The 16,154-nt window shown below is 47.9% G+C and overlaps 1 protein-coding gene across 2 annotated transcripts in view; it reads left to right on the top strand.

Annotated features, from left to right (window-relative positions):
• Nucleotides 1–660: 660 nt before the first annotated feature.
• RNPC3 (RNA binding region (RNP1, RRM) containing 3) overlaps nucleotides 661–16,154 on the top strand; it is a 40,672-nt gene continuing 25,178 nt past the window's right edge. For both annotated transcript variants that reach the window (XM_040407601.1, XM_040407602.1), the window contains exons 1-4: nucleotides 661–832; nucleotides 1,895–1,942; nucleotides 12,557–12,672; nucleotides 15,433–15,516. In XM_040407601.1, the coding sequence (XP_040263535.1) occupies nucleotides 695–832; nucleotides 1,895–1,942; nucleotides 12,557–12,672; nucleotides 15,433–15,516 (386 nt within the window). In that variant the 5' untranslated portion in view covers nucleotides 661–694. The remainder of the gene's footprint in view (nucleotides 833–1,894; nucleotides 1,943–12,556; nucleotides 12,673–15,432; nucleotides 15,517–16,154) is intronic.

The following is a 16,154-nucleotide window of genomic DNA, read 5'->3' as shown; positions in this document are numbered from 1 at the left end:
TGCTGGGTGTCGGACCCCCACCGATCTGATATTGATGACCTATGCTGAGGATAGGTCATCAATATAGGAGAGCCCGGAGAACCCCTTTAAAACATGGCAGCTCATAACCATAGCTGCTATACAGCCTGAGACATAGCCATAGGTATCGACTACCTCCCTAGTTACTGAAAAAAAGATCAACATGGCGGTCATTGTGCCGGTTATGGTAGCTATGAACATATAATCATTTTTATTAGTATTTTTTCCTAATGTGTTTTCCATTTACCTAGGAATAGAAAACTGATAAAAATGGTAGCATCAGATCTGTGATATGACAAAGGCCTGTGCCGTCAGGCTGGGGGAGGTGTGGATGCATATAGTGTTTTATTTGAGGACCTAAAACTGTATGTAAACTTCTAGTATACAATGCGATTTGTTGCGTTATTTTCATTTACCTTTGGCTGAATATAAAATACGTGTGTGCACAGCGAGCTATGAACTTGTCGGCGCTAAACATCGAACGCTCGGCGTACAGTACTTTGCATAGTAAATTGCTTTTCCTTGCATCCTGCAGTCCGGCCAGTAGGTGGCGGTGCTGTGCTTACGTTCTGCGTTACGTCATCACGGCGCTGGTTGGCAGCTAGGCTGGCGTGCACCAAGTCTCGCGAGATTCTCCTATCCTTGGCGGAAGTCAGGCTAGACGAGTAATGGAAGAATGGATTGTGAGGGTAGGAAGACCCTGCTGGTGCGGCACCTTCCTGCTGAACTGAGTCCGGAGGAGCGGAGAGAGCTGCTGGAGAAGAGCGGGGCGGAGAGCGTCCGGTTGTGTTACGGGAGAACTCGCGGGAGTTTGGTGAGAGACACCAGCCTGAGAGGAGTGCGGTGGCTGAATGGGCCCCGTAGTGCTTCAGGGGAGGAGGGGGTTAGACCCTAGGACAGCGGGGGGTAAAACTACGACTCCCAGCATGCTCCATTTCTATGGAGTTCAGAGACTCTTGGGAGTCGTAGTTTTTCCCCAGCTGGAGTGCTAGAGGTTAGCCATCTCAGCCCTAGGTCACTAGTTCTAAGAGAAACTAAATGAGAGTATTGCAGGTTTGATACCGAGACCGAGAGGTCGAAACGTCGCAGTTTTTGGTGAATAAACCATTGAAGACCGGCGAGTGCTGCAGCTTTATTTCAGATTTTTTTTCTGGATGATTTGGGGATGCTCCAGACTGGTATCCAACGCTGCGGGCACCACCACCACCATAGAGACTTTTTGCTGTCGATTCGTAAGTGCTGCTACTTTTTTGAGTTTTAATGGCTAACAAAAATAGAAGTAATGATGTTACATAACGAGCTTTCGAGACCTCACCAGTCCCTTCATCAGGCGGACTACAAGAATATATGAAGAAATGGCAATATATATACAATAAGAACAGAGATGTGGGGGAATGAATGGACATGTGAAAAATAACAGAACACCGTGTCAAAGATCTTGAGAATTATCTTACAGATAAGGGGTGTGAAAGCTTGATGGTCTCTAAATTTACAGACCCTTATCTGTAAGATAATTAAGGGCTCATTCTCAAGATCTTTGACACGGTGTTCTGTTATTTTTCAAATGTCCATTCATTCCCCCACGTCTCTTCTTATTGTATATATATATTCTTGTAGTACGCCTGATGAAGGGACTGGTGAGGTCTCGAAAGCTCGCTATGTAACATCATTATTTCTATTTTTATTAGCCATGAAAAGGTATCAAACCTGCAATACTCTTATTTTGTTTCTCTTAATGAGAGCACTAAACTAGCTTTCTATTGGCAAACACTGTACCAGACGTGTTCCTTTTTCTTTTAGCCCTAGGACATGAAGGGGTTAATGACAGCTGGCTGTCTATAATGGGAGTAGTAATCTTTTTATGTTTTTATTACAGAAACATGGGGCATTTGCAACCTATCGAAATGAATATGCCGCTGCAAAGGTAAGTGCTGCTCACTGCTGATTGGCCGGAGGGGGGGGTTACGTGACCTTCTCTATGGCCCCTGGCTTGTCACAGAGGGGGCAGTATGGGAGCACGTAGGGTACAGCCACCCCTGGCGGGTCTCCCAAAACCTGCAGTAGCCAAGTATGCACCAAATGGTGCGGACCTTAACAGAGAAATGTGGCTGATTTCACCCTCTGCAGAAAATCCCATAAAATTGACATACTGCAGATTGTAAAGGGATTATCTGGATTTTGGTGAAAATTGTCCCATGTGCTGACCTGTAGTCTGCTCAGTATTTACTCCTGCGTCACTCACTGGTATCACCGTTCCACCGCAGTCATGTGACCACCAGATTCGGATACAGGTTCTTCTGCTCGGGTCCCCACCGGATCTGTTCCTTATTCTTCCTGTTCAGCTCCATACTGTACCTGCTGCTCAACAGGAGACTCGTGAAGCACTCCGGTCGGGACCTGAGAAGAATAGCCCACAGCCAGTCCTGGTGGTCACGTGAGCATGGCGGAATTGGCAGAATATCTTCCCTCCCACAGGTCAGCACACAGGAGGATTTTCACCCAGAGAACCTCTTTAAAGCGGTAACGCATATCCAGTTATGTGTGGGTTTGGTGTGGACACACTCTACAGTGTGGAGGAGATTTATTTTATAACCTCACCCCTTGCTGCTACTGTATATGAGGTGGAATCTCCACATGTCCCAGTGCAATGAAAAATGAAGCAAATTTACAATCGTCTTGATTAAAAACATTAGGGATGAGCGAATCGACTTCGGACGAAACTTCGTTCTAATACTGTACGGAGCAGGAGCTCTGTACAGTATTAGAATGTATTGGCTCCGATGAGCCGAAGTTCCAAAGTACCACTTGGAACCGAACCTGAGTTCGGGAAATGTGTTTTCTCGCCCATATTCATTGAGGGACACAGAGACCATGGGTATAGCTATGTCCTCTAGGAGGCGTTGACACTAGATAAAGCTGTTAGCTCCTCCCCTGGCAGCTATACCCCCTCCAGCCTGGAGAGAGAGCTCCAGTTTTTTGTAGTGTCAATAGGAGGCAAGACCTCCCTGCTCTGCAGGAATCTCCTGAAGATTTTTTATTTTAGTTAATTTTTTTCCCCCTTCTTTTTCAGATGGGAAAACAGTGGATGCCTCGCCTCCCTGTTCTCCCGGGGTCGAGTTGCGCCAGTGCCGGTCACCCGCACTGCTGCCTCCCCCACAGAAGACAAGGTGGACCAGGGCAGCCTCGCTCCCTGCATCCCGCCCGCCAAGGGGTCACCCGTCCAAGCCCCCTTTTCCAGCGTCCTGCCACTACGTGCCAGTAGCTGAAGGGGTGACCCTGCTGGACCAGAGGAGGGGTGAAGATGGCGGCATGAAAGAGAAGAGAGGTGACTACACGGGATTAGGTGAGTATTTAACCCTCTGGGTTGGTCTACCCCCTCCCTCGTGGTGGCAATAGTCTGCGAACAGACAGGGCTTCAGCATAGCTCAGCACCTGCAGCCCTTCCAGCACCCCTGAAGCATTCCCCTCTGGCACAGGCCGTTTGGTTGAGTGGAGGACATAGGGGGTTAATAGGGTGCTGTATGCATTACTGGCGCGATTCAGGTTGACTAAGTAACTCCCTAGGGCTAATTCCGTATTAACATGCAGGGATCAGAGCGCAGCTCCCGCTCCCCGACAAGGCGGCATTTACCCTTCTCCACCCCTTCGGGAGCGGACGCTGGGCGCGTCGCTCCGGGAGGGGGTTAACCGCCCTGCGTTCGGCCGGCATAGCTTCGGTGCTCCGGCCGCGATTTTTGCCGCCCCGCTCAAAAAATATGGCGGCCAGCAGGGCAGACGGTCACACATACGGATGAGACTCCGCTCCCCGACACCTCCCATATTTACACCCCTTGGAGCAAACGCTGTCGCGCCGCTCCGGAAGGGGTTAACTGCAGCACGATCGGCCGTGCACCACATTGGTGCTCCGCCCCGCGCCTTCTCTTCCCGACCCCTGCTATCAACGGCCCGGCCGGCGGGGTGAACGCCCCCATTCAGTCCGGCCGGTCTATGACACGGCCGGTGCAGCATTCGGTGGGGGGGAAGGCAATCTCTGAAAAGCCGCGCTGCGGCTTGCTGGGCCGCAGTCTTCGTCCCTGGGGGGGGGGCACTCTGGCGCAAATTTTTCCCGCCCTTCTCTCCCTCCCCTAGTCGCCTGCTGAGCCACTGCCTTAACCCTTCATGGCCACCCACCATTCTTAGGCCGGCACCTGATTATCTGGGGCCCTTCCCCTAAGTACACTGTACACGAGTGGAGGATTTAACCCCTTCCTGCCTCTTGTCATTGAGGCCGGCTTCCTAGTTTAAAAAATAAATTAAATAATAATAATAATAATAAAGGACCTGTCCGTCCATACAGGTCCCCCTCCTCAGCCACAGGGCCACCCGGTCTGTGTGGTACTACACTGGGCCGTGTCCTATCTCGGGTAAGGGGGACCTCGCAATCCAGTGACGGACCACTGCAGGATCCCAATCCGTCCTACGGGGCCGTTTGGTTGATAAATTCTCCACCTGTGCCATACAGTGGAGGACCTCTGGGATTCCCAATCCACCCTCCTGGTTGTTGGTTGATAATTCTCCACCTGCGCAATCCAGTGGGGTCCGCTGGAATCTCCAATCCACCCTCCGGGGTTCTTTGGTTGATAATGCACCGCCTTCGCAATCCGGTGGAGAGACCTCTGGGAGTTTCCGTTCCACCCTCATGGTTTGGTTAAGTCCCCGCCTGAGCAGTCCACAACTGCCAGGGGCGAGATTCTGAAGTGTAGCTCTACGCGCAAGCGAACCGCAGCAGGACATTTTTCTCCTCGAATAGTTCTGCTCCCCTACTCTTCCTCCCTAAATCATGCTCAGACACACCCTCCCTCACTGGGGCGGGTCTGTCCAGGAAGAGGGGAGAATCTCTGATTCGGACCCTGACATGAGTCCGATGCAATCTTCCAGAGATTGCGTCTAGGTGGCCAGCAGTACTGTCGTATGCATTACCCACTTCTTTGGTGTTGTAACTGCACTACTTCAGGATACAGTGCCTGCCTTATACATTGTCCCCTGCCATAGGTGGACTAAGTACAATGACTTGGGGTTCAGGACCTGCCATATGCAGATCCATCGGTGACGCGAGGACATTGTCACTGGTTACATTATGTGCTGTATGCATTACCCCCTTAGGTGCACTATTGCACTCCATGGGGGAACAGGACTCGCCATATGCGCTAGTTCTCACTGTGGGCATTCGCCCCCCTTCTTAGGTGGGGTATTCTCCCCACCACTGACCAGTACTTGCCGTATGCTCACACCTTCCTTAGGTAGCTAATTACTCTACCATTGAATACTGTTCCGACTGTCACGCTATCCTTCCATAGGTGGAGTGTTGCACATCACCGTGCTTCTGTCGCATTTCCCCTTCCTCTAGTGCTCCACTAGCGGGGAGTAACTAACCATCTTCTGCGGCACTAGATGCCTTCGCTTATTTCCAAGAGGGCGTGCCACCAGTGGATACGGTGGCTATTCATCGTTGCATCCTTCTTTTGGTGCTGGTTTCGCGCCTGATTATAACATCCTCTGTCTTGCCAGGGGGTTCCTAGCATCACTTGTGGGTCTTACATGGGCCTCCGTTGCTCCAGTCGGTCCTGATATTGTCCGCATCAATACGTAATACATACTCCGTTGCACTTACCTAGTGAGTATGTTCCTGCGAGTCGACTTTTTTTACTGACTCCGTATTCTCTATCCACCACTCCCCCTTCTCTGGGGAAGTGGTTATGCTGGCGACTCTGGTTTAGCTCCTACAGCTTGTTTTTTTCCACAAGTGCAGCTTTTCGCTAATGTTCAAGTTCATGGCCGCTGCAGTGGGACATCCCCCTCTGGTAGGAGTCCTACCCTGGAGCTAGCTTGGCAGTTGCGCCTGTTCAGCGCCCTTCCAGGTAGAATTTTTAAGGTTAGCTCCACGTAACTGGGGCAGTGTGGCACGTGGTTTTTACGGATAGTATCGGGCCTCTCCCTCAGTTTTATCGCTGCCGGGGCAAGCGCTGGCTACCACTGTGGTAGCGGTATTACTTTTCCCTACATGCTTGGGTTCTTGCTGCACAACCCTTCACTAGGCGGTGGACTCTTTAGCACCGGATCAGTGGCTTCTACGGGTGTTCCCTCCTCTGCTGGGATATGGGGCTAGCATTGCAGTGTGACTTCCCTTGCCTGGCTTCCGTTCCTTCTCAGGCTGAGTTTTTTGCACGGCCACTTGATCTTTGGCTACTTCTGTATAGTGTCAGTCTCTTACAGGGTATGGGCTTAGACCTAGCCTATTGCTTCTCCTGTCTTTTCCCCCTCTGGCGCATGGTTCATTGTCACCCTGTGTGCCTTGGTAGTTCCTACGTTGCTACCTTCCCTCACCTGCGTTGCATGGGGTATTCGTTTGGTGGCTTTCCATTCCAGACACAATCCGCTCCCAACTGGTGGGCTGTGATGCCCTCCACATTCTTCCTCCAACAGGGACTCTTCCATTGGTCCGGGTGTGCCAACGGTATCTACACAAAGGCTTCCCACCTTCTCTCCAGAGCCAGAGTTCCGGAAGCATCCGCCATGGAGGTCCTGATTCTCCTTGGCGGGAGTTTCTTCCCCTACTTCTCAGGGTTCTACGGAAGATCCGGATGGAGGACATTCAGACATATCCTAGTCGCTCCGAAACTGACTCGTCGCGCGTGGTACGCCGACCTCGTTCTCCTGGAGACGTCCCTTGGTCACTGCCACTCAGAGACGTCCTTCTTTCAAGGGGTTCAGTCTTACATGACCTTTTCAATGACTGCGTTGCTATTGAGACCGCCGTTCTAACGTGGAGAGGGTTTTCGGCGGGTATCTTCCGCACTCTGATTCAGGACAGGAAGTCTGCATCGCCAGGATCTATTATGGGACCTGGAGGTCCTTCTGGGGCTTCTCTGAAGCCGAGACGTCCCCCACACTTTGGGGTTTTCTCTCTCCTTTCTACTTTAAGGGTTGGACCTTTGTTTAGCCCTTGTTTCCTTGATGGGTCAGGTGTTGGCACTTCTGTCTTGGGCAGCTTTCCAGGTTCCCCTGGTGCCCATGGGAATCTTCCTTCAAGGTGCTGCACATACGGTTCCTCTGTACCGTCCTTACAGCCTTGGGATCTGAATATAGTTTTCTCAGCATTCCTTCTTCTCCCGAAGGTGGTCTCTGACTTCCATATCACGGTCACTTCCTTCGCACCCTACGGAAGGGAGTTACATTATGGATGTTGTCAGTGCTCTACTCATTATTAGCAGCCTCCAGTCCCTCTCGGCGTACGGATCCCCTTTTTCTCTCAGGAGGGATTCGGTCTGCAAGTGCTGCAGCTTACCTCGTTCGGAGCGGGGTTCCACCCTTAGGTGTCACGGCTTACTCTCCCAAAAGCGGTGGGCGCTTCTTGGGCTAGGAGGAATCTGCTTTGGCTTCACAGTAATGTAAGGTGGCTCCGGTCCTCCTTACACATGTTCGCAAGAAGTTACCAGGTGCATACTTATGCATCGATGGTCGCTGCGTGGTTTTTTCAGGCGACAGTTCTTAGTTGCCTGCACGGGCGCTTGCCCCATGGGTCTGTGGTTTTCCCTCCCTGTGGACTGCTCTCGGACGTTTCATGGTCTCTGTGTCCCCCAATGAATATAGGTGAGAAAACGAGATTTTGTAAAACTTACCAGTAAAAATCTTTCTCGCTCTTCATTGGGGGACACAGCACCCACCCAGTTTTGTTGTTCGGCCACAGTTGTGGCTGTTGCTGGTTAGAACCTGGTTCGGTTCTTGGCTTTGTTGCTGTTCCACATTGTTTCGTTGATTTACTTCTCCTACTGCTTCTCACAAACTGGAGCTCTCTCTCCAGGCTGGAGGGGGTATAGCTGCCAGGGGAGGAGCTAACGGCTTTTACTAGTGTCAACGCCTCCTAGAGGACATAGCTATACCCATGGTCTCTGTGTCCCCCAATGAAGAGCGAGAACGAGATTTTACTGGTAAGTTTTACAAAATCTTGTTTTTACAGTACAATTTAATTTACGACGTTATTGTGCGAAGTCTCGCGAGACTTCGCGAAACAATGACTTCGGCTCATCAGAGCCAATACATTCTAATACTGTACGGAGCTCCTGCTCCTTACAGTATTAGAACAAAGTTTTATGCGAATCGACTTCGGATGTTTCATCCATAGTCGATTTTGCTCAACCCTAAAAAAAACATCATAGACCTACCACCATCCCCGCCCAAATTGATCTGCTCTGTAAGCGCCTCCTGATCTTTGTATTATTAGGATAGCCTATATATCCCTGTCCTGGCTGCCATTTGCAGAATTGGCTGTGTGCCGGGGTTGTCTGTGATAAGAACCCCTTTAAAGCAAACCTATTAACCACTTCCCGCCACGCTAACGCCGAAAGGCGTCATTTCTGCGGCGCTCCCAGGTCACACTAACGCCGATTGGCGTCATCTCGCGTGAGCCGAGATTTCCTGTGAACGCGCGCACACAGGCGCGCGCGCTCACAGGAACGGAAGGTAAGAGAGTGGATCTCCAGCCTGCCAGCGGCGATCGTTCGCTGGCAGGCTGGAGATGTGTTTTTTTTAACCCCTGAAAGGTATATCAGACGCTGTTTTGATAAGAGGGTCTAATATACCTGCTACCTGGTCCTCTGGTGGTCCCCTTTGTTTGGATCGACCACCAGAGGACACAGGTAGCTCAAGTAATATGTTGCACCAAGCACCACTACACTACACCCCCCCCCCCCTGTCACTTATTAACCCCTTATTCACCCTTGATCACCCCTGATCACCCCAGATCACCCCATATAGACTCCCTGATCACCCCCCTGTCATTGATAACCCCCCTGTAAAGCTCCATTCAGACGTCCGCATGATTTTTACGGATCCACTGATAGATGGATCGGATCCGCAAAATGCATACGGACGTCGGAATGGAGCCTTACAGGGGCGTGATCAATGACTGTGGTGATCACCCCATATAGACTCCCTGATAACCCCCCTGTCATTGATTACCCCCCCTGTCATTGATCACCACCCCTGTAAAGCTCCATTCAGACGTCCGCATGATTTTTACGGATCCACTGATAGATGGATCGGATCCGCAAAACGCATATGGACGTCTGATTGGAGCCTTTCAGGGGCGTGATCAATGACTGTGGTGATCACCCCATATAGACTCCCTGATCACCCCCCCTGTCATTGATTACCCCACCTGTCATGATACCCCCTGTCATTGATTACCCCCCTGTCATTGATTACCCCCCTGTCATTGATTACCCCCCTGTAAAGCTCCATTCAGACGTCCGCATGATTTTTACGGATCCACTGATAGATGGATCGGATCCGCAAAACACATACAGGCGTCTCCCTGGAGCCTTCCAGGGGGGGTGATCACCCCATATAGACTCCCTGATCACCCCCCCCCTGTCATTGATCACCCCCCCCTGTCATTGATCACCCCCCCCTGTCATTGATCACCCCCCCTGTCAGGCTGCATTCAGATGTCCGTATGATTTTTACGGATCCACGGATACATGGATCGGATCCGCAAACACATACGGACATCTGAATGGAGCCTTATAGGGGGTGATCAATGACAGGGGGGTGATCACCCCATATAGACTCCCTGATCACCCCCCTGTCATTGATCACCCCCCTGTAAGGCTCCATTCAGACATTTTTTCCAAATGTCTAAAAATGCCCTCATAAAAGGAATGTGGGCCCCTTTGCGCATCTAGGCTGCAAAAAAGTGTCACACATCTGGTATCGCCGTACTCAGGAGAAGTTGGGCAATGTGTTTTGGGGTGTCATTTTACATATACTCATGCTGGGTGAGATAAATATCTTGGTCAAATGCCACTTTGTATAAAAAAAATGGAGAAAGTTGTCTTTTGCTGAGATATTTTCTCTCACCCAGCATGAGTATATGTAAAAAGACACCCCAAAAACACATTGCCCCAACTTCTCCTGAATACGGCGATACCACATGTGTGACACTTTTTTGCAGCCTAGGTGGGAAAAGGGGCCCACATTCCAAAGAGCACCTTTAGGATTTCACAGGTCATTTACCTACTTACCACACATTAGGGCCCCTGGAAAATGCCAGGGCAGTATAATTACCCCACAAGTGACCCCATTTTGGAAAGAGGACACCCCAAGGTATTCCGTGAGGGGCATGGCGAGTTCCTAGAATTTTATATTTTTTGTCACAAGTTAGCGGAAATGAATTTTTTTTATTTTTTTTTATTTATTTTTTTCTTACAAAGTCTCATATTCCACTAACTTGTGACAAAAAATAAAAACTTCCATGAACTCACTATGCCCATCACAAAATACCTGGGGGTGTCTTCTTTCCAAAATGGGGTCACTTGTGGGGTAGTTATACTGCCCTGGCATTCTAGGGGCCCAAATGTGTGGTAAGAAGTTTGAAATCAAAATGTGTAAAAAATGACCAGTGAAATCCGAAAGGTGCTCTTTGGAATATGGGCCCCTTTGCCCACCTAGGCTGCAAAAAGTGTCACACATCTGGTATCTCCGTATTCAGAGAAGTTGGGGAATGTGTTTTGGGGTGTCATTTTACATATACCCATGCTGGGTGAGAGAAATATCTTGGCAAAAGACAACTTTTCCCATTTTTTTATACAAAGTTAGCATTTGACCAAGGATATTTATCTCACCCAGCATGGGTATATGTAAATGACACCCCAAAACACATTCCCCAACTTCTCCTGATACGGCGATACCACATGTGTGGCACTTTTGTTGCAGCCTAGGTGGGCAAAGGGGCCCATATTCCAAAGAGCACCTTTCGGATTGTCACTGGTCATTTTTTACAGAATTTGATTTCAAACTCCTTACCACACAATTGGGCCCCTAGAATGCCAGGGCAGTATAACTACCCCCACAAGTGACCCATTTTGGAAAGAAGACACCCCAAGGTATTCGCTGATGGGCATAGTGAGTTCATGGAAGTTTATTTTTTGTCACAAGTTAGTGGAATATGAGACTTTGTAAGAAAATAAAAAAAAAATCATCATTTTCCGCTAACTTGTGACAAAAAATAAAAAGTTCTATGAACTCACTATACCCATCAGCGAATACCTTAGGGTGTCTACTTTCCGAAATGGGTTCATTTGTGGGGTGTTTGTACTGTCTGGGCATTGTAGAACCTCAGGAAACATGACAGGTGCTCAGAAAGTCAGAGCTGCTTCAAAAAGCGGAAATTCACATTTTTGTACCATAGTTTGTAAACGCTATAACTTTTACCCAAACCATTTTTTTTTTTACCCAAGCATTTTTTTTTAATCAAAGACATGTAGAACAATAAATTTAGAGAAAAATTTATATATGGATGTCGTTTTTTTTGCAAAATTTTGCAACTGAAAGTGAAAAATGTCATTTTTTTTGCAAAAAAAAATCGTTAAATTTCGATTAATTACAAAAAAGTAAAAATGTCAGCAGCAATGAAATACCACCAAATGAAAGCTCTAGTGAGAAGAAAAGGAGGTAAAATTCATTTGGGTGTAAGTTGCATGACCGAGCAATAAACCGCTAAAGTTGTGGAGTGCCGATTTGTAAAAAAGGGGTATAAACCTGTGGTCCTTAAGTGGTTAAGACAGCAAAGTATCAGAGGGGGGTTCTGCTCCTAGCAACATTAACAAAAGATTGCCTGATCCAGAGTTTTAGCGTAAAAACTGTTTAACTCTTTCGATTTGTCGAAACGTCCATTCTGCTTCTCTCAATCCAATGATGCATCCCCTCGAAAAGTCTGTCAGCTGGGCAAAATGTCTTTTGTCATACAGACATGTCCAGCAGTCGACTATCTCTCTGAGGTTAGCTACCCAAAAGTAGCCTCTGAGAGTCTTTTTTAAAGGACAACAAGAGAAGCCCTGTTACACTCTCTTTTGTTGTCTAACCTGTAATCGCTTAGGTAGCTACCCGAGACATCCGTTTTGCAGCAATTCCACATTTTTACCTGGGTGCCTTATTTTATTTACTTTTTGTCGGTGAGTAATCTTGGGTCTCACTTGGGTCCTGTTTACTGTCTTTCTCTTGTTTCATATTAGGCTACTTTCACACTCGTGTTTGGTGCGGATTCGCACCGATAATACAACCGAACGGATCAGTTTGTATTATCTGTAACATAGCCGAAACAGATCTGTCTTTATCACCATTGAAAGTCAATGGGGGACAGATCTGTTTTCTATTGTCTGTGAAAACTGATCCGTCCCCATTGACTTACATTGTGTGCCAGGACGAATCCGTTTGCCTCCGTTTCGTCAATCGGACAGCAAAACGTTGCAGGCAGCGTTTTGGTGTCTGCCCCCAGAACGGAATGAAGACTTATCGGAGGCAAACTGATGCATTCTGAGCGGATCCTTATCCATTCAGAATGCATTAGGGTAAAACTGATCCGTTTTGGACCGCTTGTGAGAGCCCTGAACGGATCTCACAAACAGAAATCCAAAATGTCAGTGTGAAAGTAGCCTTATATACTTTAGGTGAAGATTACCTGTACTAGGGGGTTTAATATTAGTATTTTTCTCATTTCCAGGCTCTTTCAGTGCTTCACCAGCTCCAAGTGCTCGGCCATACTCTGGTTGTTGAATATGCAAAGGAGGATCATGTCCACCTACCTGACCAACCTGCCTGTTCTGAGAAGAAAAAAAGGTTTGTGACCCTTCTGCAAAAAAAAAACGGGTGTCCAGGCTGTTGACTAATCATCCTTGAGCCCCTAGCATTGAGTGGTGTTACCTGCATTCACTTTGCTAATATTTTAATTATTGACGTGAACAGTCTCAGACTACAGCCTATGGGAGAAAGAACGTCAGGGCTGAACACAGCAATTCATGACTGTAGTCGCCACTACGTGAGATGACAGCTGGTCATGTAATGCTGTGTATGACTCCACTGAGATGAATGCACAATTCTTCATTTCCCTGACATCTGCCAGTCAGCTGCAACTTCGCACTCTAGAAATATTGCTTCTCAGGTGTATGGCCAGCCTTAAAAGGGTATTCCCAGCTCAGACAATGGGGGCATATTGCTAGGATATGCCCCCATTGTCTGATAGGTGTGGGTCCCAGAGTTGGGACCCACACCTATCTCGTAAACACAGCCAAAAACGAAGCCAGCAAAGTGGTGGCCGGCAGTGCCGGGTTTGACCACCACCAAGTGTTCCTATTGGCCTGCCGAAAATAGCCGAGCGGCGCACTAGTCTATTTTCGGAATTCTCCTTAGAAATGAATGGGAGCGCAGCACGCTTGTGTGGCCACTGCTTCCATTTATTTCTATGGGGCCGACGGAAATAGCTGAGCCAGCGCGGTGGCTCCCATAGAAATGGATGGAGGGCAGCCGAGCGTGAGCGGTGCTCCCTCCTTCACTTTTCCGGCTGCATTTACAAGAGAGGTCCGCGCCTATCAGACAATGGAGGGCATATCCTAGAAATATGTCCTCATTGTTTGAGATGGGAAAATCCCTTTTAAAGAGGCCCTGTCACCCAGATCAAGTATACCCTACCAGGGTCCCCTTCCTGCCTGGTAAGGGAGACTTGATCTAGGTGACAGAGCCTCTTTAAGGCCTATTGCACACGACCGTATGGCTTTTTCAGTGTTTTGCGATCCGTTTTTCACAGATCCGTTGTTCCGTTTTTTGTTTCCGTTTCTGTTCCGTTTTTCCGTTCCGTTTTTCCGTATGGCATATACAGTATACAGTAATTACATAGATAAAATTGGGCTGGGCATAACATTTTCAATAGATGGTTCAGCAAAAAACGGAACGGAAACGGAAGACATACGGATGCATTTCCGTATGTGTTCCGTTTTTTTGCGGACCCATTGACTTGAATGGAGCCACGGACTGTGATTTGCGGGCAATAATAGGACATGTTCTATGTTAAAACGGAACGGAAAAACGGAAATACGGAAACGGAATGCATACGGAGTACATTCCGTTTTTTTTGCGGAACCATTGAAATGAATGGTTCCGTATACGGACCGTATACGGAACGCAAAAAACGGCCAGTAAACGGGGAAAAAAACCATCCGTGTGCAGGAGGCCTAAGGAAGCATTCCACATACGACACATGGCAGAGCAATGATTTAGCTGACAAGCCACTTTATTGAAGAATTATAGGTGCCATTTCCGGCTGCCATTGCTCCACACGACGTCTGCTTTGACTAGCCGCTTCACACTGCATCTTTAATGTGGACCAGCCTGACATTGAGGCTTTCCTAGGAACGTATAAAGATCCTAACTTCTGCTCCTTACTAAAGATGCTGTGTGAACTATCTAGTCAGAGATTGAGCCTATAATTCAACCATACGCAGCTAGTAGGCGAAATCTTTGCTTTATCATATCTTTATGTAATATTCAAATGAAAGCAACAGTAAAAATGCTTCTTTAAGCCACCTGCACCAGTTGCGGATTACGTGCGTTTTTCCGTGCAGATTCTCATGCAGTCTAATACAGTACCAGCAGAGTGTATGAGATTACACAAAACCCATGGGCACACGTTTTCGTTCCATGTGTAGTACGGATTCTGAAATCTGCAGCATATTAGCTCTTTGTGCCGTTCTTTTGTGTAGATTTCATTCCTTTCCCTTGCAGAAGTGAAATGTGTTGCAAAACTGCAAGTAACGCATGCTGTTTTTGGTTTGGATCTTTTGTGGAAATTGGCAGAAATCTGTACGGAAATTTGTGTGGAATTTATGCAACACAGCCCACACCTGGATGCAGGTAGCCTTAAAGGGAATCTGTCACCGGGCAGTTCACTATTACACCAAGCACAATGCCCTGTAGGGTTAGCTGAGCTGAAGGTAATGATATCTTTCACTTAGTGATCCATTGCTTCATACTGGAGAAAAATTACTTTTAATCCATATGCAAATAAGCAGTTAAGTGCACTGAGGGCGGGCCCATGTCACTGTGTAGACCGTGCTACCCCTGCCAGCCCCTCCCTCTGTTTGGTTAATAGGGCCACGGGATTCACACGGCCTGTGCCCATATATTGCAGACCCGCTGTTTGCTCTCCGCAATATGGACAAAGACCGCCTATGGTTGTGTGAATGAGCCCTTAAGGGGGTATTCTGGTTATAACAGGTTATCCCCTATCCATAGGGTAGGGGGTAAATCTTAGATAGGTGGGGGTTTTGCTGCTTGGACTCGCAGTGATCATGAGAGAGGGGGATTTTTACCCTAAACTGAATGGAGCGACTGGCTGAGCATGAACCATGCACTCTATTTATTCTGTATGGGACTGTCGGAAATAGCTGAACTCTACGCTGTGCTGTCTCAGACCCCTAGAGAATGAACTTACCGCATGGCGCATCCCCAAGCAGCTGCTCCATTCATTACACAGTTTTCATGCTGGATGAATAATATGTAATAGTACATTTCATATTTTTTTTATGTTTAATTTTTACCTCTCAGCTCTGGAGAAAAAGCAGATGAAAAAAAAGATTCCAAGCCTCCCGACCAGGTCTCCATTGAGAGAGGAATCGCACCAAATCACGGGTTTGTGGTATGAATGTGTGTGTGTTGTGAGCTGTGCTTGCAGTGGTCTGGAGACAGCCGGCCAATTCTCTGCGTCTCGTACATACAGTTGTCAGGAAGCTTTTAGGAATGCTTCTGTGTAATCTGGATTTCTGTAAAATGACTTCCCTTTTGTGGTCAACTCTAAAGAGAATTTTTTTTTTTATATTGCTGTATGAGGTGTAATTATATAAAAGAAACCAAGTTGAGACATTTAAGTGTTTCCCAGGAGTAAAATATGACCTCTCCTCAGGATAGGTCATCGGCATCAGATGGGGGTCCGACGTCTGGCCCGCCCACAGATCAGCCTTTTCCCAGGATTTATTGGTCACATTGGAACATTTTCTTTTATTCTGAATGCCATTACTTTGACTTTCCTGGTTCTGCAATCTACTTTCTGATTTTAGAATCCATAGATCTATGTAGTAGTTTGTGTATTTGAAGGTTATGGAGAGGGGTTCTGCAGTACAATGCCTCCAACTGATACAATATGCGACACTGCAGGCCAGATAAGAACCTCTGTAGGACCTGTAGCCGGGCATGGATGCTTAATTCTGAATCCTTGTGATACTGGTATGTGTATGCGCATACACTCAACCTCCCTGACTGCTTAACTTCTA

The sequence above is a fragment of the Bufo bufo genome, chromosome 9 (genome assembly GCF_905171765.1).
Source record: "Bufo bufo chromosome 9, aBufBuf1.1, whole genome shotgun sequence".
In the NCBI taxonomy this organism is placed as follows: domain Eukaryota; kingdom Metazoa; phylum Chordata; class Amphibia; order Anura; family Bufonidae; genus Bufo; species Bufo bufo.
The sequence above is the reverse complement of the archived record's forward strand: the minus strand, read 5'-3'. Positions and strand labels throughout refer to the sequence as shown.